Genomic DNA, 27,316 nt, shown 5'->3' on the forward strand with positions numbered 1-27,316 from the left:
GATCTTAGACTGGGACTTACTGACTTTGTAGGTGAGTGTCCGATTATTCTGGTCCGGTCGTGGTGCTATTGTCCGATAGTATATTCAAGTATAGTATACCCATATGGTAGTAGAGTACGAGGAGACCTACTCCGTAATATCCATGGACATGGACATGGACTCCGACAGTCACGAGATGCGTGACGGTTTGCCTGCCAGACAAACTTTCTGCAAGCGCCTGTCAACAACAACCAACGCACAATCAACCTCCGCTGCTTTCTGCACGCTTCCACCTATCATCCCCATTATCGCCCTCGTTTCTTTTTCGCTGCCCTGATTTTTCTCCCCCACCTTGATTGATCCCTCTGTCATCCATCGAATCGTCAGGAACCCACTTCCCTGCCTTCCAGACCTTGATCCTGCCCAATTTCCACCGTCTCATTGGGTGGCGCCGCTGGAGTTCGTTTCCTCCACCACATCAGCCACCAGCCCAGGGCAGCTCTCAAGCATCCGGCTTCCATCGTCGTCGTGATTGGCGGCCATTTCGCGCCCCATATCTCTTGTCAGGGTGTTCCTGCACTAGCGGAATAGCCGGCTGGTCGCCATTGGAGAGAGGCCTGGTCTTTGGTTGCACGCCGGCCTTTCTCAGATTGTCTTACTTTTTTTCTTCCTGCTTGGCTAGCTCCATTGGATCCAGCTCCCGACTAATGCTTGTCAGGGTAGTTTTCCGTGCCCTTTGGGGTCCGGCTTTGTTGACGCCCGTCCGGTCCGTCAGGAACCTGTGGGTGGTCGATGGCTGACTCCATGCTTTAAGAAGGGTCCTGCTGCCTCCGAACATGGGGCCATCTTCTCGTTTCTCTTTTTCCTTCTGTGTGTCTCTTTTTTCTTTCCTTGATAGCTTCTCTCGTTTTGAGTTGCGTTTCTGTCTTTTGCAACCTTTCTGTGACCGGAAGGGCCAAGACCATTCGTTCTATTTGGGGATCACTCTTTCATCGCCCATCTTGTATTGTTGTCGCTGGTCTCCGATAATAATATCTTAATTCTGTTTACTACCACTCCCGTCGGATTATTCTTTCTCTCTATTATTCTTTCAAGCTTCGTGCTTTATTCCTGTCATCATGAAGTTCTCGACTTCTGTTACTCTCTTTTCCCTGGCCGCCATGGCCACGGCCCACCCCCGTGGGTTGGTATGCTTCCCCTCTATCCATTTGGCCCCAGCTTACCTCGTATATCTTGCTGACTTGCATAGTGGTGGGGCACTGATACCTGCTATCCCAGCCCGGAGAACAGTGACAACGACTGTTCCGAGGAGCAGCGCACCGGTTTCAACTGGGGCGGTGTTGGTGAGGGTGACTTCAGCAACTATGGCGGCTTTGACTTCTCCGGTTTCTCGATGAAGTCTAAGTTCAGCGGTGCCGTGTCTGGTGGTTTCGGAGTGAGTCTTGCTTGACGTCCATACATTGCAGAGAAATATCAGTTCTAATGACTCGTAGGGCAAATGCATCGAGGGTAAGGTTGGCAAGGGCTCCAAGTCCGGCCTTCGCTTCAACTCCGGCAGCAAGGCTTTCTCCGTCGGTTCCTTCCGTCTGGCTACCTCCAAGAAGTCCGACGTTCACATCGTCTACGGCATGCCCGACGGCTCCTCCTGCAAGCAGGTCGCCTCGTGCTCGCCCGAAGGTACCGATGTCCGCAACGAGCAGTGCGGTGGTGCCACCTCCGTTCACTTCCAGCTGCCCGAGGACCACGAGGATGATGAGTGCGACCTGGGTATCCACACCATCGACTTCGACTGTACCCCCGGAACCAAGAACCCCAGCCACTCCATCGAGCTCCCCAGCTTCACTGCCACCCCTCCGTCCCACGAGACCGGTGTCTCTGGCCACAGCTCGTCCGTGCCCGTCATCCCCGGCCACTCCACCTCTGCCGGTGGCGCCGTCACCACCCCGGCTCCCAGCACCCCCGTGAGAATGACCACCTCCACTGTGTATGCTACCAGTGAGATCACCATCACCAGCTGTGCGCCTACCGTGACCAACTGCCCGGCCGACTCCACCAGCGTTGTCACCAAGACCATCCCCATCTCCACCACCGTCTGCCCCGTCACCGAGACCGGTGGTGAGAACGGCGGTGTCCCGACCCCCACCGGTGTCTCCCCTGGCGGCAGCTCTCCTGGTCCTTCCGGCCCTGCTATCACCTCTCCCGCCGTGACTGGTCCTTCTCCCACCGGTGACGAGGATATCACTACCACCGTCATCACCTACGAGACCGTCACCACCTGCCCCGTGACCACCACGGCCACCGAGGGTGACAAGACCACTACCTCGGTCTACAACACTGTGTCGACCGCCACCCTGACCTCGACCATCAGCTACTGCCCCAAGTGCGCTGAGAGCACCCCCGTCATCCCCACCGACATTGCTCCCATCACTACCCCCGCTGCGCCTGCCGAGACTACCTTCACCCCGGCTCCCTCGGACTACACCACCACTGTCATGACCTACGAGACCGTGACCACCTGCCCGGTCACCAAGACTGCCACCGAGGGTGACAAGACCACCACCTCCGTCTACAGCACCGTGTCGACCGCCACCCTGACCTCGACCATCAGCTACTGCCCCAAGTGTGCTGAGAGCACCCCCGTCATCCCCACCGACGTTGCTCCCATCACCACTCCTGCCGCCCCGGCCGAGACCACCATCGTGACCTACGAGACCGTGACCACCTGCCCCGTTACTGAGACTGTCACCGACGGTGACAAGACCAGCACCTCGGTCTACACCACCGTCTCCACCCTGACCACCAGCTCGGCCAGCGTCATTACTCCCACTGGTGTTGCTCCCGTTACCACTCCCGCCGGCCCTGCCGTTACCACCCCCGCTGGCCCTGCCGTCACCACCGTTGTGACCTACGAGACCGTGACCACCTGCCCCGTCACCAAGACCATCACTGACGGTGACAAGACCAGCACCTCGGTCTACACCACTGTCTCCACCCTGACCACCAGCTCGGAGAGTGTTATTACCCCCACCGGTGTTGCTCCCGTCACTACTCCCGCCGGCCCTGCCGAGACTACCATCGTGACCTACGAGACTGTCACCACCTGCCCCGTCACCAAGACCGTTACTGACGGTGACAAGACCAGCACCTCGGTCTACACCACTGTTTCCACCCTGACCACTACCTCGGCCAGCGTCGTGGTTCCTACTGGCGTTGCTCCCACTGGCAAGCCCGTCACCTCGTCGGTGCCGTCGACCCCTGAGGAGCCCTCCACCCCCTGCCCCAACGTCGTGCCCAAGTGTATCAACACCTGGCTCACCAAGATGCCCAAGTGCGGCTCCAACAGCGAGGCTGGCTGCTTCTGCCCCTCGGCCGAGTTCACCGACAAGGTCATCGGCTGTGTGCAGGCGTGGGGTGCCTCCGACGACGAGGTCCAGGCTGCTCTGTCCTACTTCACCGGTATCTGTGCCTCGTACGTTCCCCAGAACCCCGGTATCGTGACCGCCATCCCGTCCACCATCACCCTGGTGCCTTCGGCCGGCGTCCCCAGCACCACCGACGTCTCCCCCGTCACCCAGGCTCCTAAGCCCACCGGCGGCGTGACCTCGCCCGAGACCACCGCTCCTGCCCCTGCTCCTCCCGTCCCCGTGTCGGCCACCACGATCACCTACTCCACCTACACGGTGACCGTGCCCCAGGTTGCCTTCAGCACCGCCACCTCCGGCCACCAGACGACCGTCGGCCTGATCCCCGGACCCGCCCCTACCGGCGTGTCCCCCGGCGGCAACGGCGGCAACCCCGGTGCCCTGACCACGATCGCCAACCCGTGGGCCTCATCGACCATGGTCAAGACGCACGCCGGTAGCTCGACCGCGGCGCCTACTCCCTCGTCGACCATCCCTCTGTCCAACGACGCCCCGGCCAAGGCTGTTAGCTTCTGGTGGGGAGTCGGAATTGCCGCGATGATGGGCATTGTGTACTAGAGAGTGGAGGAGCACTAATCTTTCTTTCTTTCTTTCTTTCATTAATATACTTTCATGTGTTTATTTGTTGGATGCGAGAAAAGGGCAGACTGCTGCGTGTATAGGTAGAGATGGAATTCAGATGTTGTTCTGATTAGAGTAATATTATGTATTATGTTCTAGTATTCTAGTATTATTAATAGGCTATCATGTCTTGACTAATAGATCACCGGCTGAATACTGGTGGCAAATCAGAAAGTCTCCGAACTGCGGACGACTGCGGCTCAGATAGTTGATGGATTTGAGTAGGTATAACACGAAGCATGACATGAATACAGGAATACTTGTAACTGTCCGCTGTACTCCTGGACTCCGACTCCGGTTAAACTGATTGAGATGGACGATCAGATAAGCCCCGCACTATCAACCTCGGCCCAGAACCATTCCGTCGTCTATACTCCATACTCGATACTCCCGTTCACTTTGATGATTATAAGATATCTGATAAATATCGCCAGATTCTAGACGAGATTGACGTCATCTCCTGCAGCCTTCGTTACTCATGCAGCAACAGAACCAACGCCGTGATCAGGCATATTAATAATTTCTCCGCAGGCCGAAGCACGTCATGCGCTGACAAATGATCTGATCGACGTATATAACCCTATCTGATGCAGTATACCCCATCCTACATTCAGAATATCATACTACTACATACTACTTACTATATCAAAATGACCTCAACCACCACCACCGCCAAAACCACCCCCCCAATCCCCTCCGGCCCAACCACCACCTCCCTCATCTTCTACTCTCCCCCCTCCGACTCCTCGCCTCCCTTCAACTACGTCGAGGCCCCTCCCCCAGGCCTCCCCCAGCGCAACTACAACGAAGAAACCCACCGCGTGCCCCTGACCGACATCCGCGCCCACGACCTCTCGCAATACAGCCTCTCGACCTCCGCCTTCTCCGTCCTCCAATCCATCCCGACGCTCACCACACGGGAAACCTTCAACTCCGACCCCCTGGTCAAAGCCCACTACTACCCGGAAGTCACCTCGCTGTTGAAAGACTACCTCTCCGCCGCCGACGGCACCTCGCCCGAGAACATCGAGGTGATCCTCTTCGACCACACCATCCGGCTCTCTTCCCCAGACGCCCCCCGCGCCCCCGTCCACCGCGCCCACGTCGACCAGACCCGCTTCGCCGCCTCCGAGCGCGTCAAGCTGCACGTCACGGACCCTGCGCTTCGCGAGGCCGCACTCTCCGGCTCCCTCCGCTACCGAATCATCAACGTCTGGCGCCCGCTGAACGGACCCGTGGAATCGAACCCGCTGGCGTTCGCGCACGCCCAGTCCATCGACCCCGAGACGGACCTCGTGGCCGTTCAGCATCGGTATCCGCACCGGGTGGGCGAGACCATGGGGGTGAAGTATCGGGAGGGCCAGCGGTGGATGTATCTGTCTGGGATGACGGGCGAGGAGAGGTTGTTGCTGCAGTGTTCGGATAGTTGGGCGGGGAAGGACGGGAGAAGCGAGAGGGTTGTGGTGCCGCATAGTGCGTTTTGGGATGAGAAGACCCCTGAGGGGGCCAGGGGGAGGGAGAGTATCGAGGTTAGGGCGTTGGTTCTGGGGTGAGGACTCTTTGGGGGTTTGGTCTTTTATGTAATATGTTGGGATGTAAACAGATATCGATCGGAATTAATGACTTATGCTAGAAGGATGGATCTTGTCTTGTCTTTTGTGTGGAGCACTTGGGAATGGAACGGATCTTCTTGGATAAAGCCAATCCTATAACTTCAAAGGAGTCATCCTTTCAGTGATTGGTCAGAAGGACCACCCATTGCCTTAGCAGAATCCCCCTGACCCGGATGCGAAACAAGACAACAGAACGCCATATTTTTCTTAGATATGGGGACATGATGGATCAGAACGCAGGAACTAAACACTATTTTCCTGACCTCAGAGGGCCTAAAGAATCAATCAATAAACGCATGACTAGCAACACCTCTCTCGGAGAGTAATCGTATGCAACTTTTTTTCTTTTGTAATAGTGACGTCGTGAGAGATTCATATCGATATAGGGGGATGGTTGGTAATCAGGTTGGCGATCCATAGAATCAAAATGGCAGGAGTGGCGGTGGTGGAGGTGGTCCACCCGGAGGCAGAGGAGGAGTGCGACGGAGATTATGACTCAACAGGGTCTCGACATCCCGTTCACCGGCAGCTTGCAGTCCGTAGATACGATCTCTCTCCTCCATGAGGTGGATCGTATTCCAGTAGAAGCGTTCCCGATCGAGCAGCCTCCCCAAACGCGCGTGGGACTCGACAAGGGCAACGTACAAATCCTGAGCATCGCCTTGGCAGTATGTACATTTCATCTAGTGCGTCAGTGTTGGGCTGATGACCTCATATTCATTATCTAGTTCGCCGGGATGGATATCCGCCGCCTCCTCCAGCATAATATCTCCCTCTATCCCTTCTGTTCCATCTGTCTTTGCCTTTTCGATCTTTTCCTCGAACTTGCGCCTGTAGAAGCATCGCTTGTACTGTTCGAGAAGAGCCCTTGTAGGTTTCTTATTCTCTTTTCTCGTCACTGAGTGCAGAACGTGGCTGAGAAAGTTTCATTCCAGACGTCCACAAGACTACCCTGTAGAATGATAGTTCTGCCATGTCTCGACTGTTTCGGCCCTGGAACATGATCAATGTAACCACAAACGCAGGCTGTATGCTCCTAGGTTTTCCGGTTGATTGTCTTGTGCCTGACCACGAAGCTTGGAAGTTTGCTTCTAGTTTTGCATGGTTTGCGAGCGAATACTGGGTTGTTGCACGAATAGTGACCACCCACGGCCGCTGGCCATTGTGCCAATGTTCCGCCTCCGATCGCTCTGTATCAGTCATGGCATTGCACCTTTTTACAAAGGGCTGATCTTCGGTATAGGTCCTGACTATTTATGTCACGATGAAAGCTGATTTGGACGTTTGAGGCATCTTGGATAGATGTTCTATTTAGTCGGTATTAGTTCAAGATCTATACTGGAGGAACTAGACTCACATGTCTTAAGTATCAAGCCACTCGTCTCCGAAATAAGGCCGTATGTCAGTGCTTTTGCTGGATTTCAGATTATACCGTTGTGGCTGTCCACAGCACACCAGTCGGGATTGGTCTGTTTTCCAGAGGAGAATGCAGGATAGCTAGGTGGGAGGATGTAAGGAACAAGTCTGAAAGCCTCAGGTTGATTGAATATATTCCAGAATTCTTGTAGAGCAATAATTCACCAGTCTTCTAGGTGAATCTATATCTCTGGTATTCATCAACGGACCAAATTCACCAGAGATTGAGATTTTCTAGATCCACATTGGTGAATACGAGGCTATTTCACAGTACCTCCTTGAGAAAAGAACATAAGAGAAAAAGAAAATGGGTTAATGTCCTACATACTGGCGAATTGCATACATTCTACCTTTCTGAATTAGGGCAAGGAGAATTCGAGCCCGCAGCCCTATAGAACCACCTATCATACGACGTAATTCCTGACCTCAACCACACACCCCTGAATATTAAAGAATGAAAGATAAACCAGGATATTCTGTCATCAGCAATGAATTCTATGCGGACACCAAACTGCTAACGTTGTAGTTGTAAAAACAGAAGCCCAACCAGCAAGGGCTTTTCCAAACTAAAGCGGCGAGCCCTCCCCCCAAATAGGAAACCCGGCCCGACGCATTAGAATTAGATTTTACTGCATCGCTCCTCCGCCTGAACCAACGGGGCCCGACAATCGCCAAAAAACCACCCACCGTTCGAAAGGGGGATGTGGAATTCCCAACTCAGAACCCGGCTCATTTCTCGTCAACCACAAATCGCCAAAGCAACACCCTCGCGACCGTTCCACGCCCGCTCCCTCCCGCAATACGCCTGCGTCGTTGACCCCTCGACGCCAACCACGATGTCTGGATCTGAGGGCCGCGCTACGAACATGCCTCCTCCGCAGCCGGACTACTCGACCTGGAGCGCACCCGATCTGATCTCGCGTATCACAGAGCTCGAGAAACAGCTGCAGTCGCGGACGGCGGAGTTTGCGCCAGCGACTGCTCCGGCTCCTGCCACTGCTCCGGCTGCAGGCGCTGGGGACCCCGCTACAGCAAAGGCCACAGGCGCATCATCACCGAACCCGCTGCCGCACAAGAAAGCGAAAAAGAACCCTCCCAGCTCCGAAGACTTCGCGCACACGCCGGCCCCGACCCGAATCCCGAAGCAGGCGCGCGAGCTGGATCCCTCGAAATACCACACGCGGTTCATAGCGCTGAAGTTCGCGTACCTGGGCCAGCGGTATAATGGGCTGGAGCACACGACGGGGAACGCGACGCCGCTGCCGACGATCGAGGAGGAGATGTGGAAGGCGTTGCGGCGGACGAGGCTGATTCTGCCGACGGGGGACACGCCGTCGGATGCGCAGTTTGGGGACCCGCGCCAGCCGAGGGCGCTGAAGGCGTACACGCTGAACTGGGAGGGGTGTCAGTATTCGAAGGCGGGGCGGACGGATCGTGGAGTCAGTGCGTTTGGGCAGGTGATTGGGATCCGGGTGCGGAGTTCGCGGCCGAAGCAGAAGAAGGTGGCTAAGCCGGAGGCTGCGGCGGCGACTACGGGGGATACGGATACTACGATGAAGGAAGGGAATGATACTCCGGTGGAGGAAGAGAGGGCCCCGGATGAGGGCTGGGATGATATTAGGGACGAGCTGCCGTATATCACGATCCTGAACTCGGTGCTGCCGGAGGATATTCGGGTTCTGGCGTGGTGTCCTCATCCGCCGGAAGGCTTCGATGCTCGGTTCTCTTGTCGGGAACGCCAGTACAAGTACTTCTTCACTCAGCCGGGCTTCTTCCCCACGCCCGGGGGCCAAGGACTCGAAGGACGCGAGGGCAACAAGAACCCCAAGTTCAGAGAAGGATATCTGGATATCGAGGCGATGCGTAAGGCCGCCAAGTTATTCGAAGGCGTGCACGACTTCCGGAATTTCTGCAAGCTGGACACCAGCAAGCAGCTCGAGACCTTTGAACGGAAGATCTACCATTCCGATATTGAGCTGGTAGACCCCAAGAGCATCCCGCTGGGTACTCTAGGTCGGGCTGGACTATCGATCCACGGGGATGCGGTTGCCAAGGAAGATCCGCCGACGCCTGAGAGCGCTCAGCCACATACTGCCCCGGTCTATGTGTTCCACCTTCAAGGATCTGCCTTCTTGTGGCACCAGGTTCGACTCATGGTGAGCATTCTGTTCCTTGTGGGTCAAGGATTCGAATCGCCGTCTGTTGTCTCCGAGTTACTGGACATCACCAAGAACCCACGCAAGCCATCGTATACAATGGCTTCCGATGCGCCCCTAGTACTGTGGGACTGCATTTTCCCGGACCTCAACGGCAACAGCCGTGAAGATGCCCTGGATTGGGTGTATGCCGGAGATCCCAGGCAGATCCAAGCCACGACTGGAAAGGGCAATGGCAAATTTGGATTTTGCGGGGTTGTGGAGGGGATCTGGAGTGTCTGGAGGCAGCGCAAGATCGACGAGATTTTGGCCGGGGCGCTTCTAAACCTGAGCATCAACCAAGGAGATCAGCGTCTTGTCGATGGTGAACTGTACGACGAGGGCGGAATCAAACGGAACAGGGGACAAAAGGTCTTCATCGGTGGTAACGAAACCCGCATCGGTGGAAAGTACATTCCGGTCATGCAACTGAACAAGAATGACCCGGTGGACGTTCAGAATGCCAGGTACCGAGCCGAGAAACAGCGAAAGGCTAACCTGAAGGCTGCTCAGGCGGAGCGAATGGAGATGTAGAAAGAAAATCATGTATATACATACCTTGATAGAATCTAGATATAGACGTTGGTATACTCCAACCCAAAAAAGATCCCGGATTATGACTTGGAATCATATAGGCAATGTCGCGAGCCCCTCCAAACTTCCTCCAAGATAGCGCGTTTGGGCAAGAGGGTCTACAGCCGGTCGGTCAGCATCCCTTCCCAAGACTGAGCGAGAGATTCCACTTACGGGGAAAACCACCACCATCTCCGGCTCTCCCTCCACGATGATCGCAAGATAAAACCGAACCTCAAAGCCTTTGAACGCCTCATGGATTACAATATCCTGAATCTGCGTGGTAGGAATAAACCGTGTCGAAGCTTTAGATAAATAGGTCAAGGAGGAGGTCGACGTTTGAATGCCGAGGCCGCGTATAACTAGAAGTGACTCCTCTATTGTAACAGCAATTAGTTTCGCGATCCAATCAAGCCCATCAGCTGCCACATACCCGTGTACCCCTTCCTAAAGACTCCGTAAATCACTACCGCGCTGACCAAAGCAACAACCACGGGGTTGTAGCTGTCCGCAATGCGACAGACATACGATCCCAACGGGCTGGACCATACTGCGGTCCAGCGCAGAAACGATCCATCCTGGTAGAAAAACGGCCTGCGCTGCCGTGCGATGTCGAAGAACACCACGCAGACGAAGACTAGGGCGCGCAAGAGGATTTGCAAGTAGAAGAGGAGCTTGGCCGGGGTGCTCGTGTGTCGGGAGGCATTGGAGACGGTGAACGACACGGTGGTCGGGGACGGACGCCGTAGGATGAGCCGGCCAGGCATTTACATGCAGCGTGCGCCCCGGAATAGCGCTCACCGAAAGGATGAATGTTGTGGAGGATGAATCCAGAAGGACTGCATCGAGCGCAATCAATGCTTGGCGGAGTCTGGACCGCACTAGTCCCGATTGGATCAGGGAGCTACGTCTACAGCATCACGTGGCTCAGGCGGCACCTCGCGCAGCTCTGTCATACCAATAATCACTTGTCCTGACGCCCCTTTTGCTGCCCGACCATTCTCGACGATGGGCGACCGTTCGAGGAGCAGATCTCCCGGCAGGAGATTCGACAGCGACAGAGATCGGCCCCGAAAACCTGCAGGAGGGTTTCGCTGGAAAGAAAAAAGACGCGATGGCGACGACCGAGCCGAGGCCGATGACCGACGATTAAACCGCGGATACAAGGAACGAGAAGATCGAGCACGATCGCCGCGACGAGACAGAGACTCCGATCGATACGGCGACAGGCGCCGGGAGGACCGATACAGAGATGAGGATCGCGAGCGACGACGTCCTGAAGGCGACGACCGGGAGGAACGACGAGAAAAGAAGGAGAAAAAAGAGAAGAAAGAGAAAAAGAAGAAAGCTGTTCCTCAGTCTTCAGAGCCCATGATTACGGTCTATGTCAACGATCGTCTGGGAACTCGTGCAGCCATACCGTGTCTTGCGTCGGATCCAATCAGTTTGTTCCCTTCCCACCGTATATCCATTGAAAGCGGCTGTTAACATCCCTACAGAGCTATTCAAGGCCCAGGTGGCTGCCAGAATCGGACGAGACACCCATGAGATCCTTCTGAAGCGTCAGGGCGAACGACCGTTCAAAGACTTCCTCACCCTGGCCGACTACAGCGTTTCCAACGGAGCTCAACTTGACTTGTAAGATCGTCTTCTTTCCTCTCCCCTTTGGAGATCAGATCAGCATGGGATACTAACCATTCTCTACAGGGAGGTCGGAACCGGAGATTAATACTGTTCTTTTGTATTATTATTTGCTTTTCTGCTTTTTATACCGTCACGACCTTTGGAACAAAAACCATCATTGGGACCTGGAACTGGAGCATAGAGGGAATGCCATGAAACCTGACATTTTTTTTCTTCTGATCACAAATTCTTTTCCTTTTTTTCTGTGACCCAAACAAGGTTCCATGTACCTACCGGCCAATGGAGACCCGGGACTTCATCTCGTACTGGCACAATCGTAACGGGGAAGCTCATTGTTGACCTGTTTTGCCTCTCTTTTGTCCGTCGATTTCTTGCGGGGCCGACCGTTTGGGACGCTAATCCACATGCGGCAACTCTCAGCCTGAGGCCACCACGAGGCAGCGACACCGGCGGATCCACTCGGTTTTTTTTTTTTTTTTTCTTTTCTTCCTTCAATTTGCTGGCGGAGACTCACACGACCGAACGAATCTCCAGTCCCCGTCAATGTCTTTGCCGTCCAATCGACCCGTCACGCTTTCTAAACCCCCCGACATGAGGTAGTTGGCCGTCCCACGCACGACAGAATTGTTCTCCAGTTTTTGGCTCACCGTGCTCTACCTGCTTGCTTGCTTGCTTCTTCGTCCCGGTGCTGCATGGTGCATAACCCTCGTGCTAATCTAATTTGCCGATCCTACCGCCTACTCCAGATCTGCCGCCTCATCGGAATTTCCTGTTTTCTCCCCACCTCAAAACCAGTCATCCTCTCCCCTCCTACTCCATCCCTTGGGTTTTCCAACTGCCTCGCCGTCTGAGGACTGTGACAAGATGGTGCGCAATATCGTCGTCATCGGGGGTACCTCCCACCCGCAACTGACTCAGAACATCTGCGGCGTTTTGGGCATCCCGCCCGCCGACGTGCTCTTGTCGAAATTCTCCGTGGGCGAGACCCGCGTCGAAATCAAAGAATCCGTTCGTGAGAAGGATGTCTACATCATCCAATCCGGCGGCGGAAAGGTCAACGACCATCTCTTGGAGTTGCTGATCACCGTCTCCGCCTGCAAAACCGCCTCCGCCAGGCGAGTCACCGCCGTCCTCCCGCTGTTCCCCTACTCCCGACAGAGCGATATCCCTTACAACAAGTCCGGTGCTCCTCTGGTGAAGTCTCACGTCACCGGGAAACCAGGGGGCCCTGGCTACACTTTCGAGAGCACTCCGTCGACCCCGCACCCCGGGAACCCCGAGAGTGGAAGCATGCTCAATGGCGTCGACAACCTGCAGAAGGGTCTCGCAAAGGCCCAGCTCGATGATTTCAACAACGGCAGCCCCGTGAAGAGACGTCCCGCGAATGGCCTCCCTCGCAGCGACACGATTGACTCCTTGAAGTCGGAAGCGACTACGAATGGAGCCAATGTCACCGATGACAGCGCCGAAAAGATCAGCAACTTCCAGCCCCGGCCTGGTTACAAGCAATGGGTGGCCCAAGCAGGTACCTTGGTGGCGGATTTGCTGACCTGCGCGGGTGCGGATCACATCATCACCATGGATCTGCACGATCCTCAGTACCAGGGTTTCTTCGACATTCCCGTTGACAACCTGTACGGGCGACCTCTGCTGAAGAGCTACATTCAGCGCAACATCCCCAGCTACAAGCACGCCGTGGTTGTCAGTCCCGATGCCGGCGGTGCCAAGCGCGCCACGGCCATTGCCGACTCCATGGGCATGGAGTTTGCCCTAATTCACAAGGTTTGTGTCTTCAGGCGCATTAAATAATCTGGTTCTAATTGTCTCTAGGAACGGCGTCCGACCCGGATCACGGAACGTCAGAACGCGACGATGATGCTGGTGGGAGATGTCAAGGATCGGACAGCGATCCTGATCGACGATCTTGCGGACACGTCGAATACCATCACGAGAGCTGCCAAGCTTTTGAAGAAGGAGGGCGCTGCCAAGGTTTACGCCCTGGTCACGCACGGCATCCTGAGCGGCGATGCGATTGACCGCATCAACGCCAGCGCTCTCGACAAAGTGGTCGTGACCAACAGTGTTGACCAGGCCGACCACTTGCGACGATGCCCCAAACTGGAAGTTCTGGAGGTCGGCAATGTCTTTGCAGAGGTACTTTCCCTGATTCAGTTGCTATCGAAGTAAGAAACTAACAGCTTTCAGGCCATCCGCCGAGTCCACCATGGTGAAAGTATCAGTGTTCTCTTCCAGTACGATTAACGGATATAACCACCAATCTATTCCAGACATTTTCCTTGTGTTATAGTCTTTCTAAGAGACATCTACCATTCAATGGATCTTGAAAAGCAGCGATGAATTTAAGCCGTATATCTAGGATTTCCTATTGTTTTATTATCTTCATCACTGCCCGTTTATGAGTTACGTTCAAAGGCAGGAAAGCCTCGATCAATATCTAAGCTTATTCAATCATTTCTTTGATTTTTCTTTTATTCTTTTTCTTTTCTCCCTGCGTTGGATATATGCCAGGGGGTTTCAAGGTGTTAAGCCAAGACACAAAGATAGGCTGCTGGGCCGAATTATTGTTTTTTTTATTTACTTTTTTTTGTCATTTCGTTGGGATTTATCTTTTTCATGTCTACTTCCCTTACACGATTCATGTTTCGACTGCAGCGCGGGGATATCTGCCTCTCGAACCCACAAATCAAACCTGCAGGATCAGAGACTATCGAATCTCGGGATTTACGGAGTACAGAAAGGACGGGGGTGAAACCATACATACGTTGAATATTGCTCATCGATACAATTACTGCTTTGGGGGATTGGAAATGAAAACTGCATGATATTGAATCCGAATCAATTACATGTATTTCGGTCTGAATATCAGCCCAAACAATGTCCTCGGAGGATAGGAAATACCTCCCTTACAGGCAAATATCAACAGTAAAGTTACATCCATTAAGAATGCTCTATAACTTAAAACAACACGATGTCACACCCACACAAAAACATCTAACCCCAGCAAACGCCGACGGCAAAACCGGAAGGATAAAACAGAAAAAACCCGACAGGATGGCCATGGCCACGTCGGACGATTTAAATAAATGCGCTCATTACAGAGAAGACTGGGTACTTGACAAATGAACTAGACACATGAAGACCGAAGATGAAAAGGGAAAAGCGAGATCGAAAGTGTCCCCTGAAAGAACAGGATTGAAGAAAGGGGACACAAGGGGCGGGACCGACCGGACCGGACGATGAAGTAGAGGGATGTAAAAGGAGGTGTGGTACAGGAGGTGGTGGGGACATGGCGAAACGCTTAGAACACAGAGATAAAGTTGCCAATCCTCTCTTTCTGGTTTTGGGCGATACATTCGGCGATCCAGGTGACGTTTCGGATTTCCTGTGGTGGATAGGTGGTTAGTTGGGTTCGACTGGAGGGAAAGAGGGAGGGTAAGACGAACCTGTTCCTTGAGTCTCATCCACGCGTATACCACCGACGGAGTAAATTGACGCGTGAAGGTAATCTTCGATAACTCCATCTCTTTCTGATAGAACAGATCCTCCAGACTCTTCCCGTCGGAAGCGCCGCCCATCCCGCCGATACCGCCACCGCCCTGGGTGAGGCCGACAGCGTCAAAGAAAGCCTTGTAGTCAGCCGCGATACTCACGGCCAGCGTCACGCCCTCCAGGTCCTCGGCCCGGGACAGCATCAGCGAGCCCTCGGGGTAGAGCTTGCCAAACTCAGGGTAGAGCTTCCTCCGCTCCTGCTTGGACAGCTCGGTGCCGAACGAGTTCAGCGTGATGTTGATCGCGCGGCGGTCGGCCTCGAACTGCAGGACCTCCGACATGACCTCTTCCGTGGGGGTGCCCTTGAAGTCGGGATGTGTGGTGACCAGGGTGTGGAAGTCCTCCAGGTAGTTCTTGTAGAGGGTGTTGCGGACGATCTCGATGTTCAGCTCGTCGAGATCCTGGTGGCTCAGGCTGCCCTTGAAGTAGCCGGCCAGCGGGGTCTCGACCAGCACGGAGTTATACAGCTCCTCGATGTTGGTCGCCACGCAGAGCACGGGCAGGGTCTCGAACCAGCCGAGCGGGTGGCATCGCTCCAGCAGCTCGCGGGTGTCGCGCTCGTGGAGGGTGCCCGTGATCAGGAGAGCGATGTTGTCGATCATGTACCCGTAGGTCATGTATTCCAGGAACTTGGCGGTCGAGCCGGTGGACTGGGTGAGGAGGTAGCGGAACTCGGCGACCAGCTTTTCGGTCATCTTGCCGGCCAGGGCAGAGGTGGAGGGGTTGGGAGGGAGCGCGGCGAGGAAGTCGCCGTATGCGGGAGCGAGTTGCAGCTTGACATCTGCGAGAGATCAGATCAGTACGGAGACGACAGGGAGGAGATCCCATTAGATTGCCAGGATAACGCACCATCGATCGTTTCGCATTGGATCAGGTTGTTATAATGCTGGTTGGTGAGGAGGGTATTCCGATATCCTCGGACAATGCCCTCGACATAGCTAGAGCCATCCCAGTCAGCGAGCCTCCATGCAGAGTTACGATGAGAGGATGTGGGAGCAGAACCTACCCGCTGTGAGCGTTGAAGAACAAGCCCTCCATGGTCAAAAACAAAGTCAGGAACAGCACGCAGCTCAGCTCTAGACTCCAGGCGGATCTCTCTGAGGCCAACCGCAGCGGAGCTTCGCCAGCGTCGTTTAGTTGTCGCTTCCGCCGTTACGTAAGCGGCACGGCCACCGTCTGCCGGCGCCACACGAGCACCAGCCACTTCGGTTTTTTCACTTTTTTTAGGGTCGAAAGTAAAAAATTCCCGCCAGCAGAACTCCGAACTACTTCCTCCAGCACGCTCTTGGTGGTTTGGTCCACGGTCAATACCCCCTCCTTTTCATTCCTCCCCCTCCTTTTTCGAGCGGTGATTTCGCCTGTATTTCATCCAGCTGGGACTCGAGGCCGCGCAACCATGACGCTTTTTATCCTTACCGAAACCAGCGCGGGTTACGCCCTGCTGAAGGCCAAGGACAAGAAGTTGTTGAAGAGAGATGATTTGGCTGAGGAGGCGTCCACGCCGGAGGGTGTCTCGAACTTGTAAGTTGGACTTGTTATGGTTCCTTTTGCTGGCGATGGTCGCGTCGATTTGCGTCCAGAATGCTCGAGGGCACGCCGCAAAAATTTTTCTACCCGCGAGGGAAACGAATATACTAATGTCGTCTTCCCTAGGTTGAAATTGAAGAGTTTCCAGAAATTCGAGAGTGCCACCGCCGCTCTGGAGGAAGTCGCTTCCCTTGTCGAGGGAAAGGTGACTCCTCGTCTTGCCAGTCTTCTTGAGGAGATCAAGGATGAGAAGAAGGCTTCTCTGGCCGTCGCCGACCCCAAGCTCGGTATGTCTATCTTATCGATCCCAATCGCAAGACCATTAGAGATAGTGCCCTGTTAACACGAATTGCTGTAAAGGTAACTCCATTGGCAAGCTTCCCGGCCTGTCGCTGCAATTGGTGGCCGACTCCTCGACCGCCGACGTCTACCGTGCCATCCGTGAACACCTGCCCACATTAATCCCCGGCCTCATGCCCCAGGACATGTCCACCATGTCTCTGGGTCTGTCTCACTCCCTCGCTAGACATAAGCTGAAGTTCTCGCCCGACAAGATCGACACCATGATCGTGCAGGCCATCGGTCTGCTGGATGATTTGGACAAGGAGCTGAACAACTATGCCATGCGTGTGAAGGAATGGTACGGCTGGCACTTCCCCGAACTGGCCAAGATCCTGAACGACAATTTGGCCTACGCCAAGCTTGTCCTGAAGATGGGTATGCGCTCTAACTGGGAGTCCTCCGATCTGGCCGAGTTCCTTCCCGAGGAGCTGGAGCCCATCGTCAAGGCCGCCGCGGACCGTTCCATGGGTACCGAGATCAGCCAGGACGATCTGGAGAACATCCAGGCCCTGGCCGAGCAGGTTGTTGGCTTCTCTGAGTACCGCCAGCAGCTGGCCGGCTACCTGACCGCGCGTATGAACGCCATCGCCCCCAACCTGACTGCCCTTGTCGGCGACCTGGTCGGTGCCCGTCTGATTGCCCACGCCGGCAGCCTGACCAACCTCTCCAAGAGCCCCGCCAGTACTCTCCAGATTCTCGGAGCCGAGAAGGCTCTGTTCCGTGCGCTGAAGACCAAGCACGACACGCCCAAGTACGGTCTGATCTACCACGCTTCGCTCATCGGTCAGGCCACTGGCAAGAACAAGGGTAAGATGGCTCGTGTTCTGGCCGCCAAGGCCTCTCTGGGTCTGCGTGTGGATGCCCTCGCCGAGTGGGACGAGGAGGCCACGGAGGAGGACAAGTCCGCTCTGGGCACGGAAGCCCGCTACAACCTCGAGCGCAAGCTGGCTGCCATGGAGGGCAAGCCCCTCAAGCCCCGCGGTGTCGCCATTGCCCCCACCGGCGGGCCGCAGAAGTTCAACGTCAACGAAACCCGGAACTACAACGCCGACGCCGACGCTGTGGCTGAAGAGCCTGCTTCGGCCAAGAAGCAGAAGAAGCTGGTCCAGGAGGTTGAGGATCAGGAGATGGCCGACGCCGACTCCGACGACGATTCGTCCGACGACTCGGAAGAGGAGTCGACCAAGAAGTCCAAGAAGAGCAAGGACGCCGACCTGGAGAAGCTGGCCGAGAAGGCCGGACTCAGCCTGAAGCGGTACAAGCGCAAGCTCGAGCGCGGCGAGATCGAGTTCGACGCGGACGGCAACCCCAGCTCGGTCAGCAAGAAGGACCTGAAGAAGGCCAAGAAGGAGTCCAAGAAGTCATCCAAGGGTGACGAGAAGAAGCGCAAGCGATCAGACGAGACCGAGGAAGCCGACTCCGAAAAGAAGAAGAAGAAGAAGAGCAAGAGCAAGGATTAAATGTTTTTTTTTCGATTCAAGAAATGAGGAGTCCGGCAGAAAAAGTTCCCCTTTAAAGCACAGCTGATGGGCCATGTTGCTTCTTCTACGTTTTTCCTGTATGATATCACAATCTGTGGGCTTGGAATTTCTTTTTCTTTGTGATTTTTTTTTATATTGCTGTTTTCCACTTCAATCTATGTTTTCTTGGGTGGCATTTATGGATGGAATGCAGGTCTATCCACGGCGCAGCGGTGCTCGAGTTGTTATCAAGGAAGTTCAAATAATTCATTCACCTGTTAGTACTTCTTGTAGAGTATGGATCCGTATGGGCACATCAACATGTCTTCATGTCTCAGGGACAAGAGTCAAGACCAGAAAAACCAAAACAGCAAGCGGAAGAAATCCGCACACCGCCTGGTAATTCTGCCATCCAATTCCGCCCAATTTTCCCCTCATTTTTTCTGCGCAGCTGCAGTCAAGATCGCATATCAGAGAAACCACATCACCGTCAAAATGAGGGTATGTCATCCTACCCCTTCAATCCAATCTAGCGGAACACCACCAAATCCAATTCCTCCATCCCCATACCCATACCTATACCCAGCCAATCCCTCCATCAAATCCAACCAACCATCCCAAACCCAAGACTAGGTACCATCCCTATCCCTCTAACTAACATAAAACGAAATACACTAGATCGTCGACCCCCAATCCGCCGTCCTCACCAACATCGAAGTCCTCGCCTACCTAACGGCAAACCCGCCCCGCCGACCTCCCAACCCACCCCCGAACTCCAGGAACTGGGTGCCCAGTCCGGATCTACGAGATCATAATACCGTCGTGAAGGAGGTGCGTCCCCTCCCCAATCTTCCAACCCTCAATACCCAGACCCAGCTAATCAACCGGTGTTTGATTGTAACTATAGATCCACAACTACATCTCCCGCCTCTCGCCCCATGTGCAAGACTATCCACGGTATACGCCTGCAGTAGCGACGGGCTCAGGGACGGGCGTTATGCAGATGCAGACGCAGACGGGGACACAATCACAGGCGACACAGCAGGCGCCCCAGCGAGCACCCCTAAACGAACACATGCCGATCGACGACGCGCTCCGGGACCTGATCACGCAGCTGCAGCCGTACGGACTCACGAAGGGCGAGGTGCTGATGATTGTGAATTTGGGGGTTGGTGTGCAGGCACCTCCGGCTGGAGAAGGAGAAGGGGAAGAAGGTGAAGGTGAAGGGGAGGGTGAGGCTGAGGATGGTGGGCAGGGAGATGCAGAGATGACGAATGGGACAGGCACGGGGACGGGGGAGGAGATGGAGGTTGATGGTGATGCTGACGCTGAGGGTGGACATGTTGAGGGGGCAGAAGGGGCAGAGGGTGCAGGGGAAGGGGAGGAGGAGGTGCCGGAGGAGGATTACGGGCCTCTGGCGCTGCTGGATACGGTGATTGAGGAGCGGGATGAGCGGTTGAGTGATGCGGATGTGAGGGCTGTGTTGGCGATTATTCGGGAGACGTTGGGGAGTAAAGGGTAAGATTTTTGCATTGTAGGTGTTACATAATGGTAGGGTGTCTGTATGATACGATATGACATGATAATCTACTTTCAAGGGGGAACTTGATATTTCCTGTTCCTTTGGGGCTTACTTCAAACATACCTAGTAAACTACTCCTTAGAAAATCCATCGAGAACTACTTCTTGAATCTAACAATAACCCATAAACAAAAATAAACTTGGTATCTCGTGTATCCTTCCTAAGAATACTATCGTACAAGAAGCCGGCAATTGCGCTGACAGGTCAATGTCTAGCGATCATCCAATCCAATCTACTTGAGAAAGAAGGGAAGCAAAAAGAGTGAAATCACCGAACGCCATACTAGAATGCAGGCCATCAATCGATGGCGGGTTGTTTTCGCTTCAATCAATCCAACCCGGATAATATGAGCAAGAAAAGAAAAAAGCAGACAAAATGCAGTGTGAAGGGAGGGAGGTGGATGTCGGAGAGTGCAGACAGACTCGAGAGGTGTAGGTGAGTCGGATTAACGAGGTGAACGATGAGATCCAGCAAAGTGGGCAGATCAATTAGTTCTCCTTCCCCTTGATCAAATTGCCGAATTGGTTGTAAACCGGCTCCTCCTCGTCATCTCCGCCCTCCTTGCCCCATTTCCCGAGATCGTCGTCAAAGACATCGCGCTCGTAGCCAGTGCACACCTCGGCGTAATCCTTCCACTCGCCCTTGTCGGTCCACACGCCGCCCTTGCCGCCGCGCAGATCCCACCAGTCCTGCCCTCCCAGCATGGCCGACTGCGCGGCGTCGAATCCCGTCGGCGCGCGCATGTACTTGCGCAAAAGGGCGCGCGCCCACTTGTGGAACCACATCTTCGCCCACCAGGGGTCTTTCAGCAGCGGATCGCCGTCCAGGTGCACCAGCGCCGGGACGGAGGCGGAGTGCACGTTGGTCAGCAGCGTGAGGTTGAGCCAGGTGTGGTTGCGCGGGTTGGGGAGGGCGTCGAGAGTGCCGTTCATGGGCGGGTTGACCCATTCATCCTTGCCGAACTTGGGCTGGATGAAAGGGTTTCTGAGCTTCTCGGGGGAGATGTCGGACGGGATCATGAGGCGGTGTTCGCGCGGAACGCCATGCTGCATCTGCGCGGCGGAGGTCTTCGACACGTTGAAGTACTGGAGGAATTCAACGTCCTTTTTCGAGTTGAAGCCGTTGAAAAAGAGTCGCGATTCGTAGTCGACTCCGATGCCGTACTCGTACCGTTGTCCGCTTTCCAGGCGAGGGCGCACCTTGGTGATGTTGGCGGCCTCGGAGATGCCGATCATGTGGTACAGCCATTCCTTGACGGCGCTGGACGTTCGGAGTCGTTCCAGCTCGCGCACGTATTCCTGTCGCCCGAACATCTGGGTCAACGCCACGTAGTCGCCTTTGACGTTGCGATGCTGCTCGACAAACCGCATCAGCTCGGCGTATATCAGCTTCAGATCCGCCACCTGGCCGATCGAGGCACCGGGTTTGATCCACCGCGGCCGATTCAGATGGCCCTGCGAAGGAAGGTCAGTTTTCCAGCCATACACGTCCGGCGGCAGGCTGGACTGCGGCACAGAGACGCATCCCGCGTCGTCCGCCAAACTAGCCAGGCATTCCTTGCTAGCACTGAAGAGGACCCGCTGCGAGTACTTCTGCATCGTCTCCGCCGCGCCTGTGCTGCCCGTCCGGGACGGCCGCTCCACGTTGATCAGGCCATATTTCTTCTGCAGCTTGGCATTATTCTCCCGCAACAGCTCCTGGAACCGATGGATCATGACCTCCGGCGGCAGCTGGAAGAAAAAGTCATGATTTCCGTCCACAATCAAGACGAAATCATTGTCATGCACATGCGGCGTGTATGCCAGGAACTTGTAGATGCCCGCTATCCGATCCACCAGGCCCTCGTAGTCGTGCGAGCCATGCGGCAGGTTTTTCCCGTAGCCGATCAACGTCGGGGGCGGATAATTGAGGATCATGGCGGAGGTCAACATGCGACAGAGGGCGGGCGACTTTTTCGTGGCGGGGATGACGAGGTGGAATGCGGGATTAGATTTCTGGAGACTCGGCGGGAGGGTGTCATTTCGTCGCAGGGTCGAAGGGGAGGTTTGCACGATCGTCGCATCCTCGGGGTGTTGGCGAAAAGGGTGATATGAAGGGTATTTCAGCCAGTAATTGACAGGTGGCTAGTGAACCACGTCGGTCAGCAATCTTGTCGCTTCAAGACGAATGAATGCAAAGGATACACGAGCGACTCACTTGAGAGGGAGATCGGAGTAGGAAGATGGCCAGGGCGAGGAATGTGGCGATGGTAAGAAAGAGCGCTCGGGTCGGACGCGCTCTAATGGCGCGGCGATTGAACAGCTGCCGGAACAGCGTCGTCGTCGACGACTGGATGGAATGATAGTGGTCGGCCCACGGGCCATTATGACGGCCTAGGGTGGCCATGCTGAGTCCTGAGATCGGTCGTGGTAAGACAGATGTCTCTTTAAAGTTGAAACAAGGCGTATGTGTCTCTCAGCAAGGGAGAAGAAACAATCCAGGGGAGGCTCAATGCAGTCGAACTGGCTGATCGATCAATTCAGCTAACGTGGCACAGTGGTCCTCCGGATGGACATTCCTGCTGCGAAACGATTGATCGGAAGGGAATTGCGATGGCGGTCGGGTCCATGGATGAAGGAGTGAGGCGCTGCGTGGTTCAATGAAAGCAGCAAGACGCCATGCTGGGGGGAGAGAGTGGTGCGTCGGCGGTAAAAATGATGACGAAAGGACTGCAAGAGGGCGAGAAAGCGGAGGTTACATCCCACAAGCGATAAAGACAGAGTACGTTGCACAAGGCGACGCGTTGGGAGATGATTTACGTCGACGGTGGAGACTCCAAGGGAATTAATCTTGGTCGAGGAGAGGAGATTACAGAACTACTCCGTCCTTACTCCGTAGAACTAAGAGTTCCTCCGGAGTGCTCGACCACTATAGAAACTCATCACAATAAGTATGCGGGAGTCCGTCTGCCCTACGGTCACTCAGGATTCTTAATGTATTAATATATACTCCGTTTCCAGTGGATTAATTCTAGCGCTCCTGAGAGTCCAGGCAAATCTGGTCTTCAAACTGCCGCGTCATCGACTGACTCTCGCTGCGTCTCAGTCTTGGCCTGCCTCCGCGGGTGTTTCATCTTAGTTAACATCAACTGTCTGGACACTGGACAGATACATGTCTGCCGCTGTACAATGGACATACTCCATACACACTCGATATAATCAGTCTATTACTCCAGGTAGATCTCCTCCCGTAACCGCTGTAGATTGCGGAAAATCCCACCGCCAGGTCCCTCGCTCTCCTGGCGCCGATGCGTCGAAGCCTTCGCCTTCGCCTGCGACTGCGCCGGGTCCATCTTGCCCTGGTTCTCCAGCATTCTGCGACGGTCCTCGATCATCTTCGCCAGACCATCCACGAACCGCGCGCGCGCCTTCTCCTCCGCCGTGCCCTTCCACACCGTAGCCAAATCCCGCAGCGCATCCACCCGCTGCGTCGCTGCATCCACGCCCTCCTCCCCACCACCATTGCTGTCCAGGAGCTCCGTGATTTCCGCCCGCAGCTTCTTCATGATCTCCTGGCCCTTCTCCTCGCGGCTGTGGCTCTCGGATCCGGGCTCGGGCGCAGACACCGATATGAACGACGAGGTCAGGGAGGTCTCGGACGGCGGGAGAGTCCATTCCATGGCGTCGCCGAACGTCTGCACAACTTCTTCCAGTCGCGCGCGCACCTGGTTCAGGGTTCGTAGTTTCGTGATGTATTCCGGGTCTGCGACGGCGGGGAGGTCCTCGGGTTCTAGTTGTTGCTCTGGTTCTGGTTCTGTTGCTTCGTCTGCTTCTTTGGGCGTTTGGTCCTCGTCAGGCGTAATCGATGGATCCTGCGCACCGCTATCTTTCTTCTCCGTCGACTCAGGGACGAACTTCGCTATGTCATCACGCAAAGCATCCGTCAACGTATCCGACAGCCCGATCGTTTCTCCACGCAGCACCTCCACCTCGTAAGCGAGACGGCCGCCGCTGCGAAGGATCTCGTCCGTCAGCTGCGTCAAGTTATTCGAGAGGCGGACGTTCTGCGCATTGATCTGCGTCAGGATGGACTGGACCTGGGTGGAGGATTCGGCGAGGGAGACGGCCCCGGGGTTGCGGGGGCCATGCGCTTGTGAAGACGCCAGCGTCAACGGGGGGAGAGCATCGTTGAGGAAGTCGGCAGGGTCGAAGGAGGGGTCGGTGAAGTTGGTTTCGAGAGAGGGACGAGAGTTGATGGGAACAGTCCGGCTGCCTACGCGGGCGGGACTGGGAGAGTGCGACGGAGCCATTGAATCGGAGAGGGGGGACTCTGTCTTGGAGGCATTGAGGGGCAGGGTCGCCCGGGTGGAAATCTTTATAGCATGGGATGCTGGGGTAAGTTGTCGAGGAGGATGAGCGACGGGGCGAGTTGTTGGTCTCCGTTCTCCGGGGCTTGGAGAGCGGCCAACTTGGCGGAGCATTCGAGACTCACCGCCCGCTCAGGAAATGCCCGACTCCGTATAGAGAATTGTTACTCCGTGAATGTTTCCCTTTGCTACAGTTACGAATTATTGGGGGGATTCGATGGAACCTCGTGTTGGATAAATTATACAATACCGGCATATTGGGCCGGTTATTAATAGCAAAGAAAGAGGGTATCGTCACTCAAATCCAAAGACCAAAACAAATCAAACCGCCGTATCAACGAAGCAACGTTGACCAGTCCCCTATACACGAAACAAAACGAAGTCCATAACCAAACATTACCGTAAACTCATCGTAGCAAAATGTTGCCCCTTACGCGAGGGTCTGGCGATCGCGTTTAAATATCCTCAACGACACGTGCGTTCACTGCGCGTTGGAATCCATCGTCTGCCTGTCCGGATCCAGCACCGGGCGCCGCGCCATACCGACTGGGCCCTTCGCCGGCGTTTTCAGCAGCCTGCAGCTGTTGCTGCACGGTCTGGTTCGGGGCGGGCAGGAAAATGACCTTGCTGTTGGCAGTCTTGGCCATGGATTGCATGGCCTCGAGGTACCGGATTTGCATGGCAGGTGCGGAAGACAGAATATCGGCAGCCTAGCGGTGAACGTTAGCTTTCATCCCGGATTCCATCCAAAGGTCAATCTTACCTGTCGCATCAATTTGGCCGACTCCACCTCGGCGCGAGCGGCAATGACCTTACTCTCACCGATCCGCTTGGACTGCGCGGCCATGGACAGCGAATCCTGCAGGTCGTCGCTGAAAATGATGTCCTTGATGAGCATGGACTCCACCTGGACACCCCAGCCAGCTGCCACGTCCTCGATAATCTCGGATGTCGACTGCGCGATCTCCTCGCGGCGTTCAATCACATCCTGCAGCACTCGAGCTCCGATGACATGGCGCAGCGTTGTTTGGGTACGCTCCACCAAGGCCTGGCGCACGTTGGAGATGCCGAAAGCAGCCTTGTGGGGGGAGATGATCTGGTAGTAGATGACGGAGGTCAAGTTCAGGGTGACATTGTCCTTGGTCATGCAGACCTGGCGAGGCACCTCGACGATCTGGATCTTGACGTCCACGGTATTAAGGTGCTCACTCAGAGGGTTGACCTTCACCAGACCGGGGTCGACAGCACGCTCGAATCTAATGTCCATGTTAGGGATGTTCCTTCGAATAAGGATTGTACAGAAGCACTAACCGTCCGAACTTCGATACCAGACCAACCTCGCCCTGAGCAACAGGCTTGAATGGGTTGGGGCAGCAGAAGCAGCAGGGAATCGCTCCCAGAAATCCGATACATTCACCGAGGGAATGGACTACAAGGCGATTTGTTAGAGATGAATGTGACAAGGGCAGAAAAGTGCGGCACTCACTCAGTCCTGCATACCAGCCGTGGGCTTCGGGGTTGTCATCGTTGTGCTCCAGTCTCTGCGCATACTTGGGCTGCAAATCACCGAGACGCGCGGGTTGAACATGGACCAAGCCGGCCTGATGGTGAGAGCCGGACGGCTGAGCGGGCGCCTTGCCGTTGGTGTCCGGGTGGTGTGCTTCGGCGGACATTTTGAATTGTAGACGGTAGTTTCAAGGTATTTATCGGGGAACCGCACGTAGAAGATCGAGCGGCGGGACTCTTGATGGATGGGCGAGAAATCGAGATGATCAATAGTGATATATATGGGTAAGGTTACAACTGATGGAATGCACAGTGTAACGTCGTTGCAGGAGAAATGGCGAGGAGGGACGGATAGTTAAATAAGTCGCGCATCCCGGGATCTGCGGTTCTGCCCAGACCTCCGCACGGCGGGCAACTCCTACACGGGGAGCCACTAACCCGCTCGAGTCTAGGCTGGACCCCCGTTGGTCTACAAGGCTGGCCGTGCATGGAGCCTAAGGTTTCCAATGCCCCCTTCCGCCCAAGGCTGAGCTCGGAGGATCAGGTGCCGCCATGGCATCGTCATCGCATACGAGCTCTCCGCTTCCGGTAAAAAGTGGACATGCTGCCATTCGATGTCGCTCTCGGCGTTTATCTCCGAGGAGTCTACAATACACCTGCGGGGTGCATTCATCCACATGGTCGAACCTCCTGCACTGCTTCCAGGTGTTTTCTAGCGGCCGAGAGCTTACTCCGTAGTAATTCATGCCATCTGCTCAAGGCGCACCGCACCGTCCGGTTGTACTCTGATATGACTGTGCCGTTTGGTGTTGGTCACAAGTTTCAAGACTTCGGGGGTCTATTCCTTCGATCTTCACGCACTGCCAACTTCCTCTTGGACCCTATAGCATATCCATCTCTCATCATTATGTTACCCCATCGGAGTACACCCCCGGACAGACCATACGTCATTCAGTCTCGCAGTCATCTCCTCTAGCCTCTATCCCAAGATCTCCATCGGATCAAACGTGCCGATTGATAAATCACAAAGCAGTTCAAGTCTCGGCCGATCCACTGTCCTTTGCCCTGCAACTGGGCGCAATGGGGCGGTGCTTCCTTCGCGCAACTTTGGCCAAGGCTGGGCGGAGTCTAACCACGCTGCCTCGGCCGTTATTCCGACACCACGAGCCGCTGCAGAGAGTGGCATGGCATGGTCGCTGCATGAGCTGCATACAGTCATGTCGTTTGACTCATCATTTCTCATACGACTGTACCATGGCAACCACGTTGAGGGGTCATCATGCCGTGAAGACGGCAAGGGATGGAATGGGGAACATAAAGGCAGCGGGTGGCGGCCGACTAAGCAATCGGGGCGTGTTACCCTGCCAAGAAACAGTTGGATAAACAATGGGTTACTAGGTCCTTGGGCCGCCTTCTGCATAGTTTCCAGAACAGAAATGGTACGGAGTACTCCGTAAATGAGAACCAGATCCAACCTGGTAGACCTCTTCCGCCCGTCTCAGGCTTCATGGCCTTGTCCGT

General features: G+C 55.1%; 12 protein-coding genes across 12 annotated transcripts; 7 read left to right on the plus strand and 5 right to left on the minus strand.

Moving 5' to 3' along the window:
- Nucleotides 1-1,228: 1,228 nt before the first annotated feature.
- Nucleotides 1,229-3,959, plus strand: P170DRAFT_348433 (extracellular serine-threonine rich protein; the record flags this gene model as incomplete). Its single annotated transcript, XM_024843675.1, has 4 exons — nt 1,229-1,414; nt 1,473-2,303; nt 2,370-2,762; nt 3,117-3,959. Coding segments are annotated over 4 exons (2,253 nt in total), but the record flags the coding sequence as incomplete, so codon positions are not given.
- Nucleotides 3,960-4,662: 703 nt separating this feature from the next.
- P170DRAFT_434945 (putative methyltransferase) lies at nt 4,663-5,662 on the plus strand. The gene has a single exon (XM_024848838.1). The coding sequence runs from the start codon at nt 4,673-4,675 to the stop codon at nt 5,573-5,575; it is 903 nt and encodes a 300-aa protein (XP_024708539.1). The 5' UTR covers nt 4,663-4,672; the 3' UTR covers nt 5,576-5,662.
- A 2,058-nt stretch (nt 5,663-7,720) lies between these two features.
- On the plus strand, nt 7,721-9,843 carry P170DRAFT_434948 (pseudouridine synthase DEG1). The gene has a single exon (XM_024848839.1). It carries the CDS (start codon nt 7,888-7,890, stop codon nt 9,778-9,780), a length of 1,893 nt encoding a protein of 630 aa, XP_024708540.1. The 5' UTR covers nt 7,721-7,887; the 3' UTR covers nt 9,781-9,843.
- A 17-nt stretch (nt 9,844-9,860) lies between these two features.
- On the minus strand, nt 9,861-10,586 carry P170DRAFT_348400 (PIG-H family GPI synthesis protein; the record flags this gene model as incomplete). The annotated part of the gene is made up of 3 exons (XM_024843674.1): nt 9,861-9,938; nt 9,994-10,196; nt 10,253-10,586. 3 exons carry the CDS (start codon nt 10,584-10,586, stop codon nt 9,861-9,863), a joined length of 615 nt encoding a protein of 204 aa, XP_024708541.1.
- Nucleotides 10,587-11,190: 604 nt separating this feature from the next.
- P170DRAFT_350419 (ubiquitin-like protein HUB1) lies at nt 11,191-11,461 on the plus strand (the record flags this gene model as incomplete). Its single annotated transcript, XM_024843801.1, has 2 exons — nt 11,191-11,263; nt 11,319-11,461. 2 exons carry the CDS (start codon nt 11,191-11,193, stop codon nt 11,459-11,461), a joined length of 216 nt encoding a protein of 71 aa, XP_024708542.1.
- Nucleotides 11,462-12,327: 866 nt separating this feature from the next.
- On the plus strand, nt 12,328-13,725 carry P170DRAFT_473113 (ribose phosphate diphosphokinase subunit PRS5; the record flags this gene model as incomplete). The annotated part of the gene is made up of 3 exons (XM_024853012.1): nt 12,328-13,245; nt 13,294-13,617; nt 13,669-13,725. The coding sequence occupies 3 exons, from the start codon at nt 12,328-12,330 to the stop codon at nt 13,723-13,725; spliced, it is 1,299 nt and encodes a 432-aa protein (XP_024708543.1).
- A 704-nt stretch (nt 13,726-14,429) lies between these two features.
- Nucleotides 14,430-16,122, minus strand: P170DRAFT_507931 (H(+)-transporting V0 sector ATPase subunit d). The gene is made up of 4 exons (XM_024854516.1): nt 16,040-16,122; nt 15,883-15,971; nt 14,928-15,814; nt 14,430-14,866 (listed from the first exon to the last, which is right to left on the minus strand). Exons 1-4 carry the CDS (start codon nt 16,069-16,071, stop codon nt 14,783-14,785), a joined length of 1,092 nt encoding a protein of 363 aa, XP_024708544.1. The 5' UTR covers nt 16,072-16,122; the 3' UTR covers nt 14,430-14,782.
- A 157-nt stretch (nt 16,123-16,279) lies between these two features.
- Nucleotides 16,280-18,638, plus strand: nop58 (RNA-processing protein NOP58). Its single transcript, XM_024845501.1, has 3 exons — nt 16,280-16,554; nt 16,687-16,847; nt 16,921-18,638. Exons 1-3 carry the CDS (start codon nt 16,430-16,432, stop codon nt 18,360-18,362), a joined length of 1,728 nt encoding a protein of 575 aa, XP_024708545.1. The 5' UTR covers nt 16,280-16,429; the 3' UTR covers nt 18,363-18,638.
- Nucleotides 18,639-19,040: 402 nt separating this feature from the next.
- On the plus strand, nt 19,041-19,884 carry P170DRAFT_349793 (uncharacterized protein; the record flags this gene model as incomplete). The annotated part of the gene is made up of 3 exons (XM_024843761.1): nt 19,041-19,193; nt 19,270-19,332; nt 19,396-19,884. Coding segments are annotated over 3 exons (705 nt in total), but the record flags the coding sequence as incomplete, so codon positions are not given.
- Nucleotides 19,885-20,082: 198 nt separating this feature from the next.
- P170DRAFT_379843 (glycosyltransferase domain-containing protein) lies at nt 20,083-22,773 on the minus strand. Its single transcript, XM_024845502.1, has 2 exons — nt 22,141-22,773; nt 20,083-22,067 (listed from the first exon to the last, which is right to left on the minus strand). The coding sequence occupies exons 1-2, from the start codon at nt 22,327-22,329 to the stop codon at nt 20,433-20,435; spliced, it is 1,824 nt and encodes a 607-aa protein (XP_024708547.1). The 5' UTR covers nt 22,330-22,773; the 3' UTR covers nt 20,083-20,432.
- Nucleotides 22,774-22,943: 170 nt separating this feature from the next.
- On the minus strand, nt 22,944-24,410 carry P170DRAFT_434953 (uncharacterized protein). The gene has a single exon (XM_024848840.1). The coding sequence runs from the start codon at nt 24,230-24,232 to the stop codon at nt 23,150-23,152; it is 1,083 nt and encodes a 360-aa protein (XP_024708548.1). The 5' UTR covers nt 24,233-24,410; the 3' UTR covers nt 22,944-23,149.
- Nucleotides 24,411-24,505: 95 nt separating this feature from the next.
- P170DRAFT_379850 (slipin family protein) lies at nt 24,506-25,962 on the minus strand (the record flags this gene model as incomplete). The annotated part of the gene is made up of 4 exons (XM_024845503.1): nt 24,506-24,999; nt 25,053-25,545; nt 25,601-25,718; nt 25,776-25,962. The coding sequence occupies 4 exons, from the start codon at nt 25,960-25,962 to the stop codon at nt 24,745-24,747; spliced, it is 1,053 nt and encodes a 350-aa protein (XP_024708549.1). The 3' UTR covers nt 24,506-24,744.
- Nucleotides 25,963-27,316: the final 1,354 nt, after the last annotated feature.

Source organism: Aspergillus steynii (genome assembly GCF_002849105.1).
Source record: "Aspergillus steynii IBT 23096 chromosome Unknown P170scaffold_2, whole genome shotgun sequence".
NCBI classification, from domain to species: Eukaryota; Fungi; Ascomycota; class Eurotiomycetes; order Eurotiales; family Aspergillaceae; genus Aspergillus; species Aspergillus steynii.

What these genes read in the sequence shown, in the direction of transcription:
- P170DRAFT_434945 (XM_024848838.1), top strand. Translation starts at nt 4,673, where the DNA reads ATGACCTCAACCACCACCACCGCCAAAACCACCCCCCCAATCCCCTCC.
- P170DRAFT_434948 (XM_024848839.1), top strand. Translation starts at nt 7,888, where the DNA reads ATGTCTGGATCTGAGGGCCGCGCTACGAACATGCCTCCTCCGCAGCCG.
- P170DRAFT_507931 (XM_024854516.1), bottom strand. Translation starts at nt 16,071, where the DNA reads ATGGAGGGCTTGTTCTTCAACGCTCACAGCGG. An exon ending in CCAATGCGAAACGATCGATG is followed by an intron (nt 15,815 to 15,882) that starts GTGCGTTATCCT and finishes GATCTCTCGCAG; the next exon opens with ATGTCAAGCTGCAACTCGCT. An exon ending in GGATGAGACTCAAGGAACAG is followed by an intron (nt 14,867 to 14,927) that starts GTTCGTCTTACC and finishes TATCCACCACAG; the next exon opens with GAAATCCGAAACGTCACCTG.
- nop58 (XM_024845501.1), top strand. Translation starts at nt 16,430, where the DNA reads ATGACGCTTTTTATCCTTACCGAAACCAGCGCGGGTTACGCCCTGCTG. An exon ending in CCGGAGGGTGTCTCGAACTT is followed by an intron (nt 16,555 to 16,686) that starts GTAAGTTGGACT and finishes CGTCTTCCCTAG; the next exon opens with GTTGAAATTGAAGAGTTTCC. An exon ending in CGTCGCCGACCCCAAGCTCG is followed by an intron (nt 16,848 to 16,920) that starts GTATGTCTATCT and finishes ATTGCTGTAAAG; the next exon opens with GTAACTCCATTGGCAAGCTT.
- P170DRAFT_379843 (XM_024845502.1), bottom strand. Translation starts at nt 22,329, where the DNA reads ATGGCCACCCTAGGCCGTCATAATGGCCCGTGGGCCGACCACTATCAT. An exon ending in TACTCCGATCTCCCTCTCAA is followed by an intron (nt 22,068 to 22,140) that starts GTGAGTCGCTCG and finishes GTGGTTCACTAG; the next exon opens with CCACCTGTCAATTACTGGCT.
- P170DRAFT_434953 (XM_024848840.1), bottom strand. Translation starts at nt 24,232, where the DNA reads ATGGCTCCGTCGCACTCTCCCAGTCCCGCCCGCGTAGGCAGCCGGACT.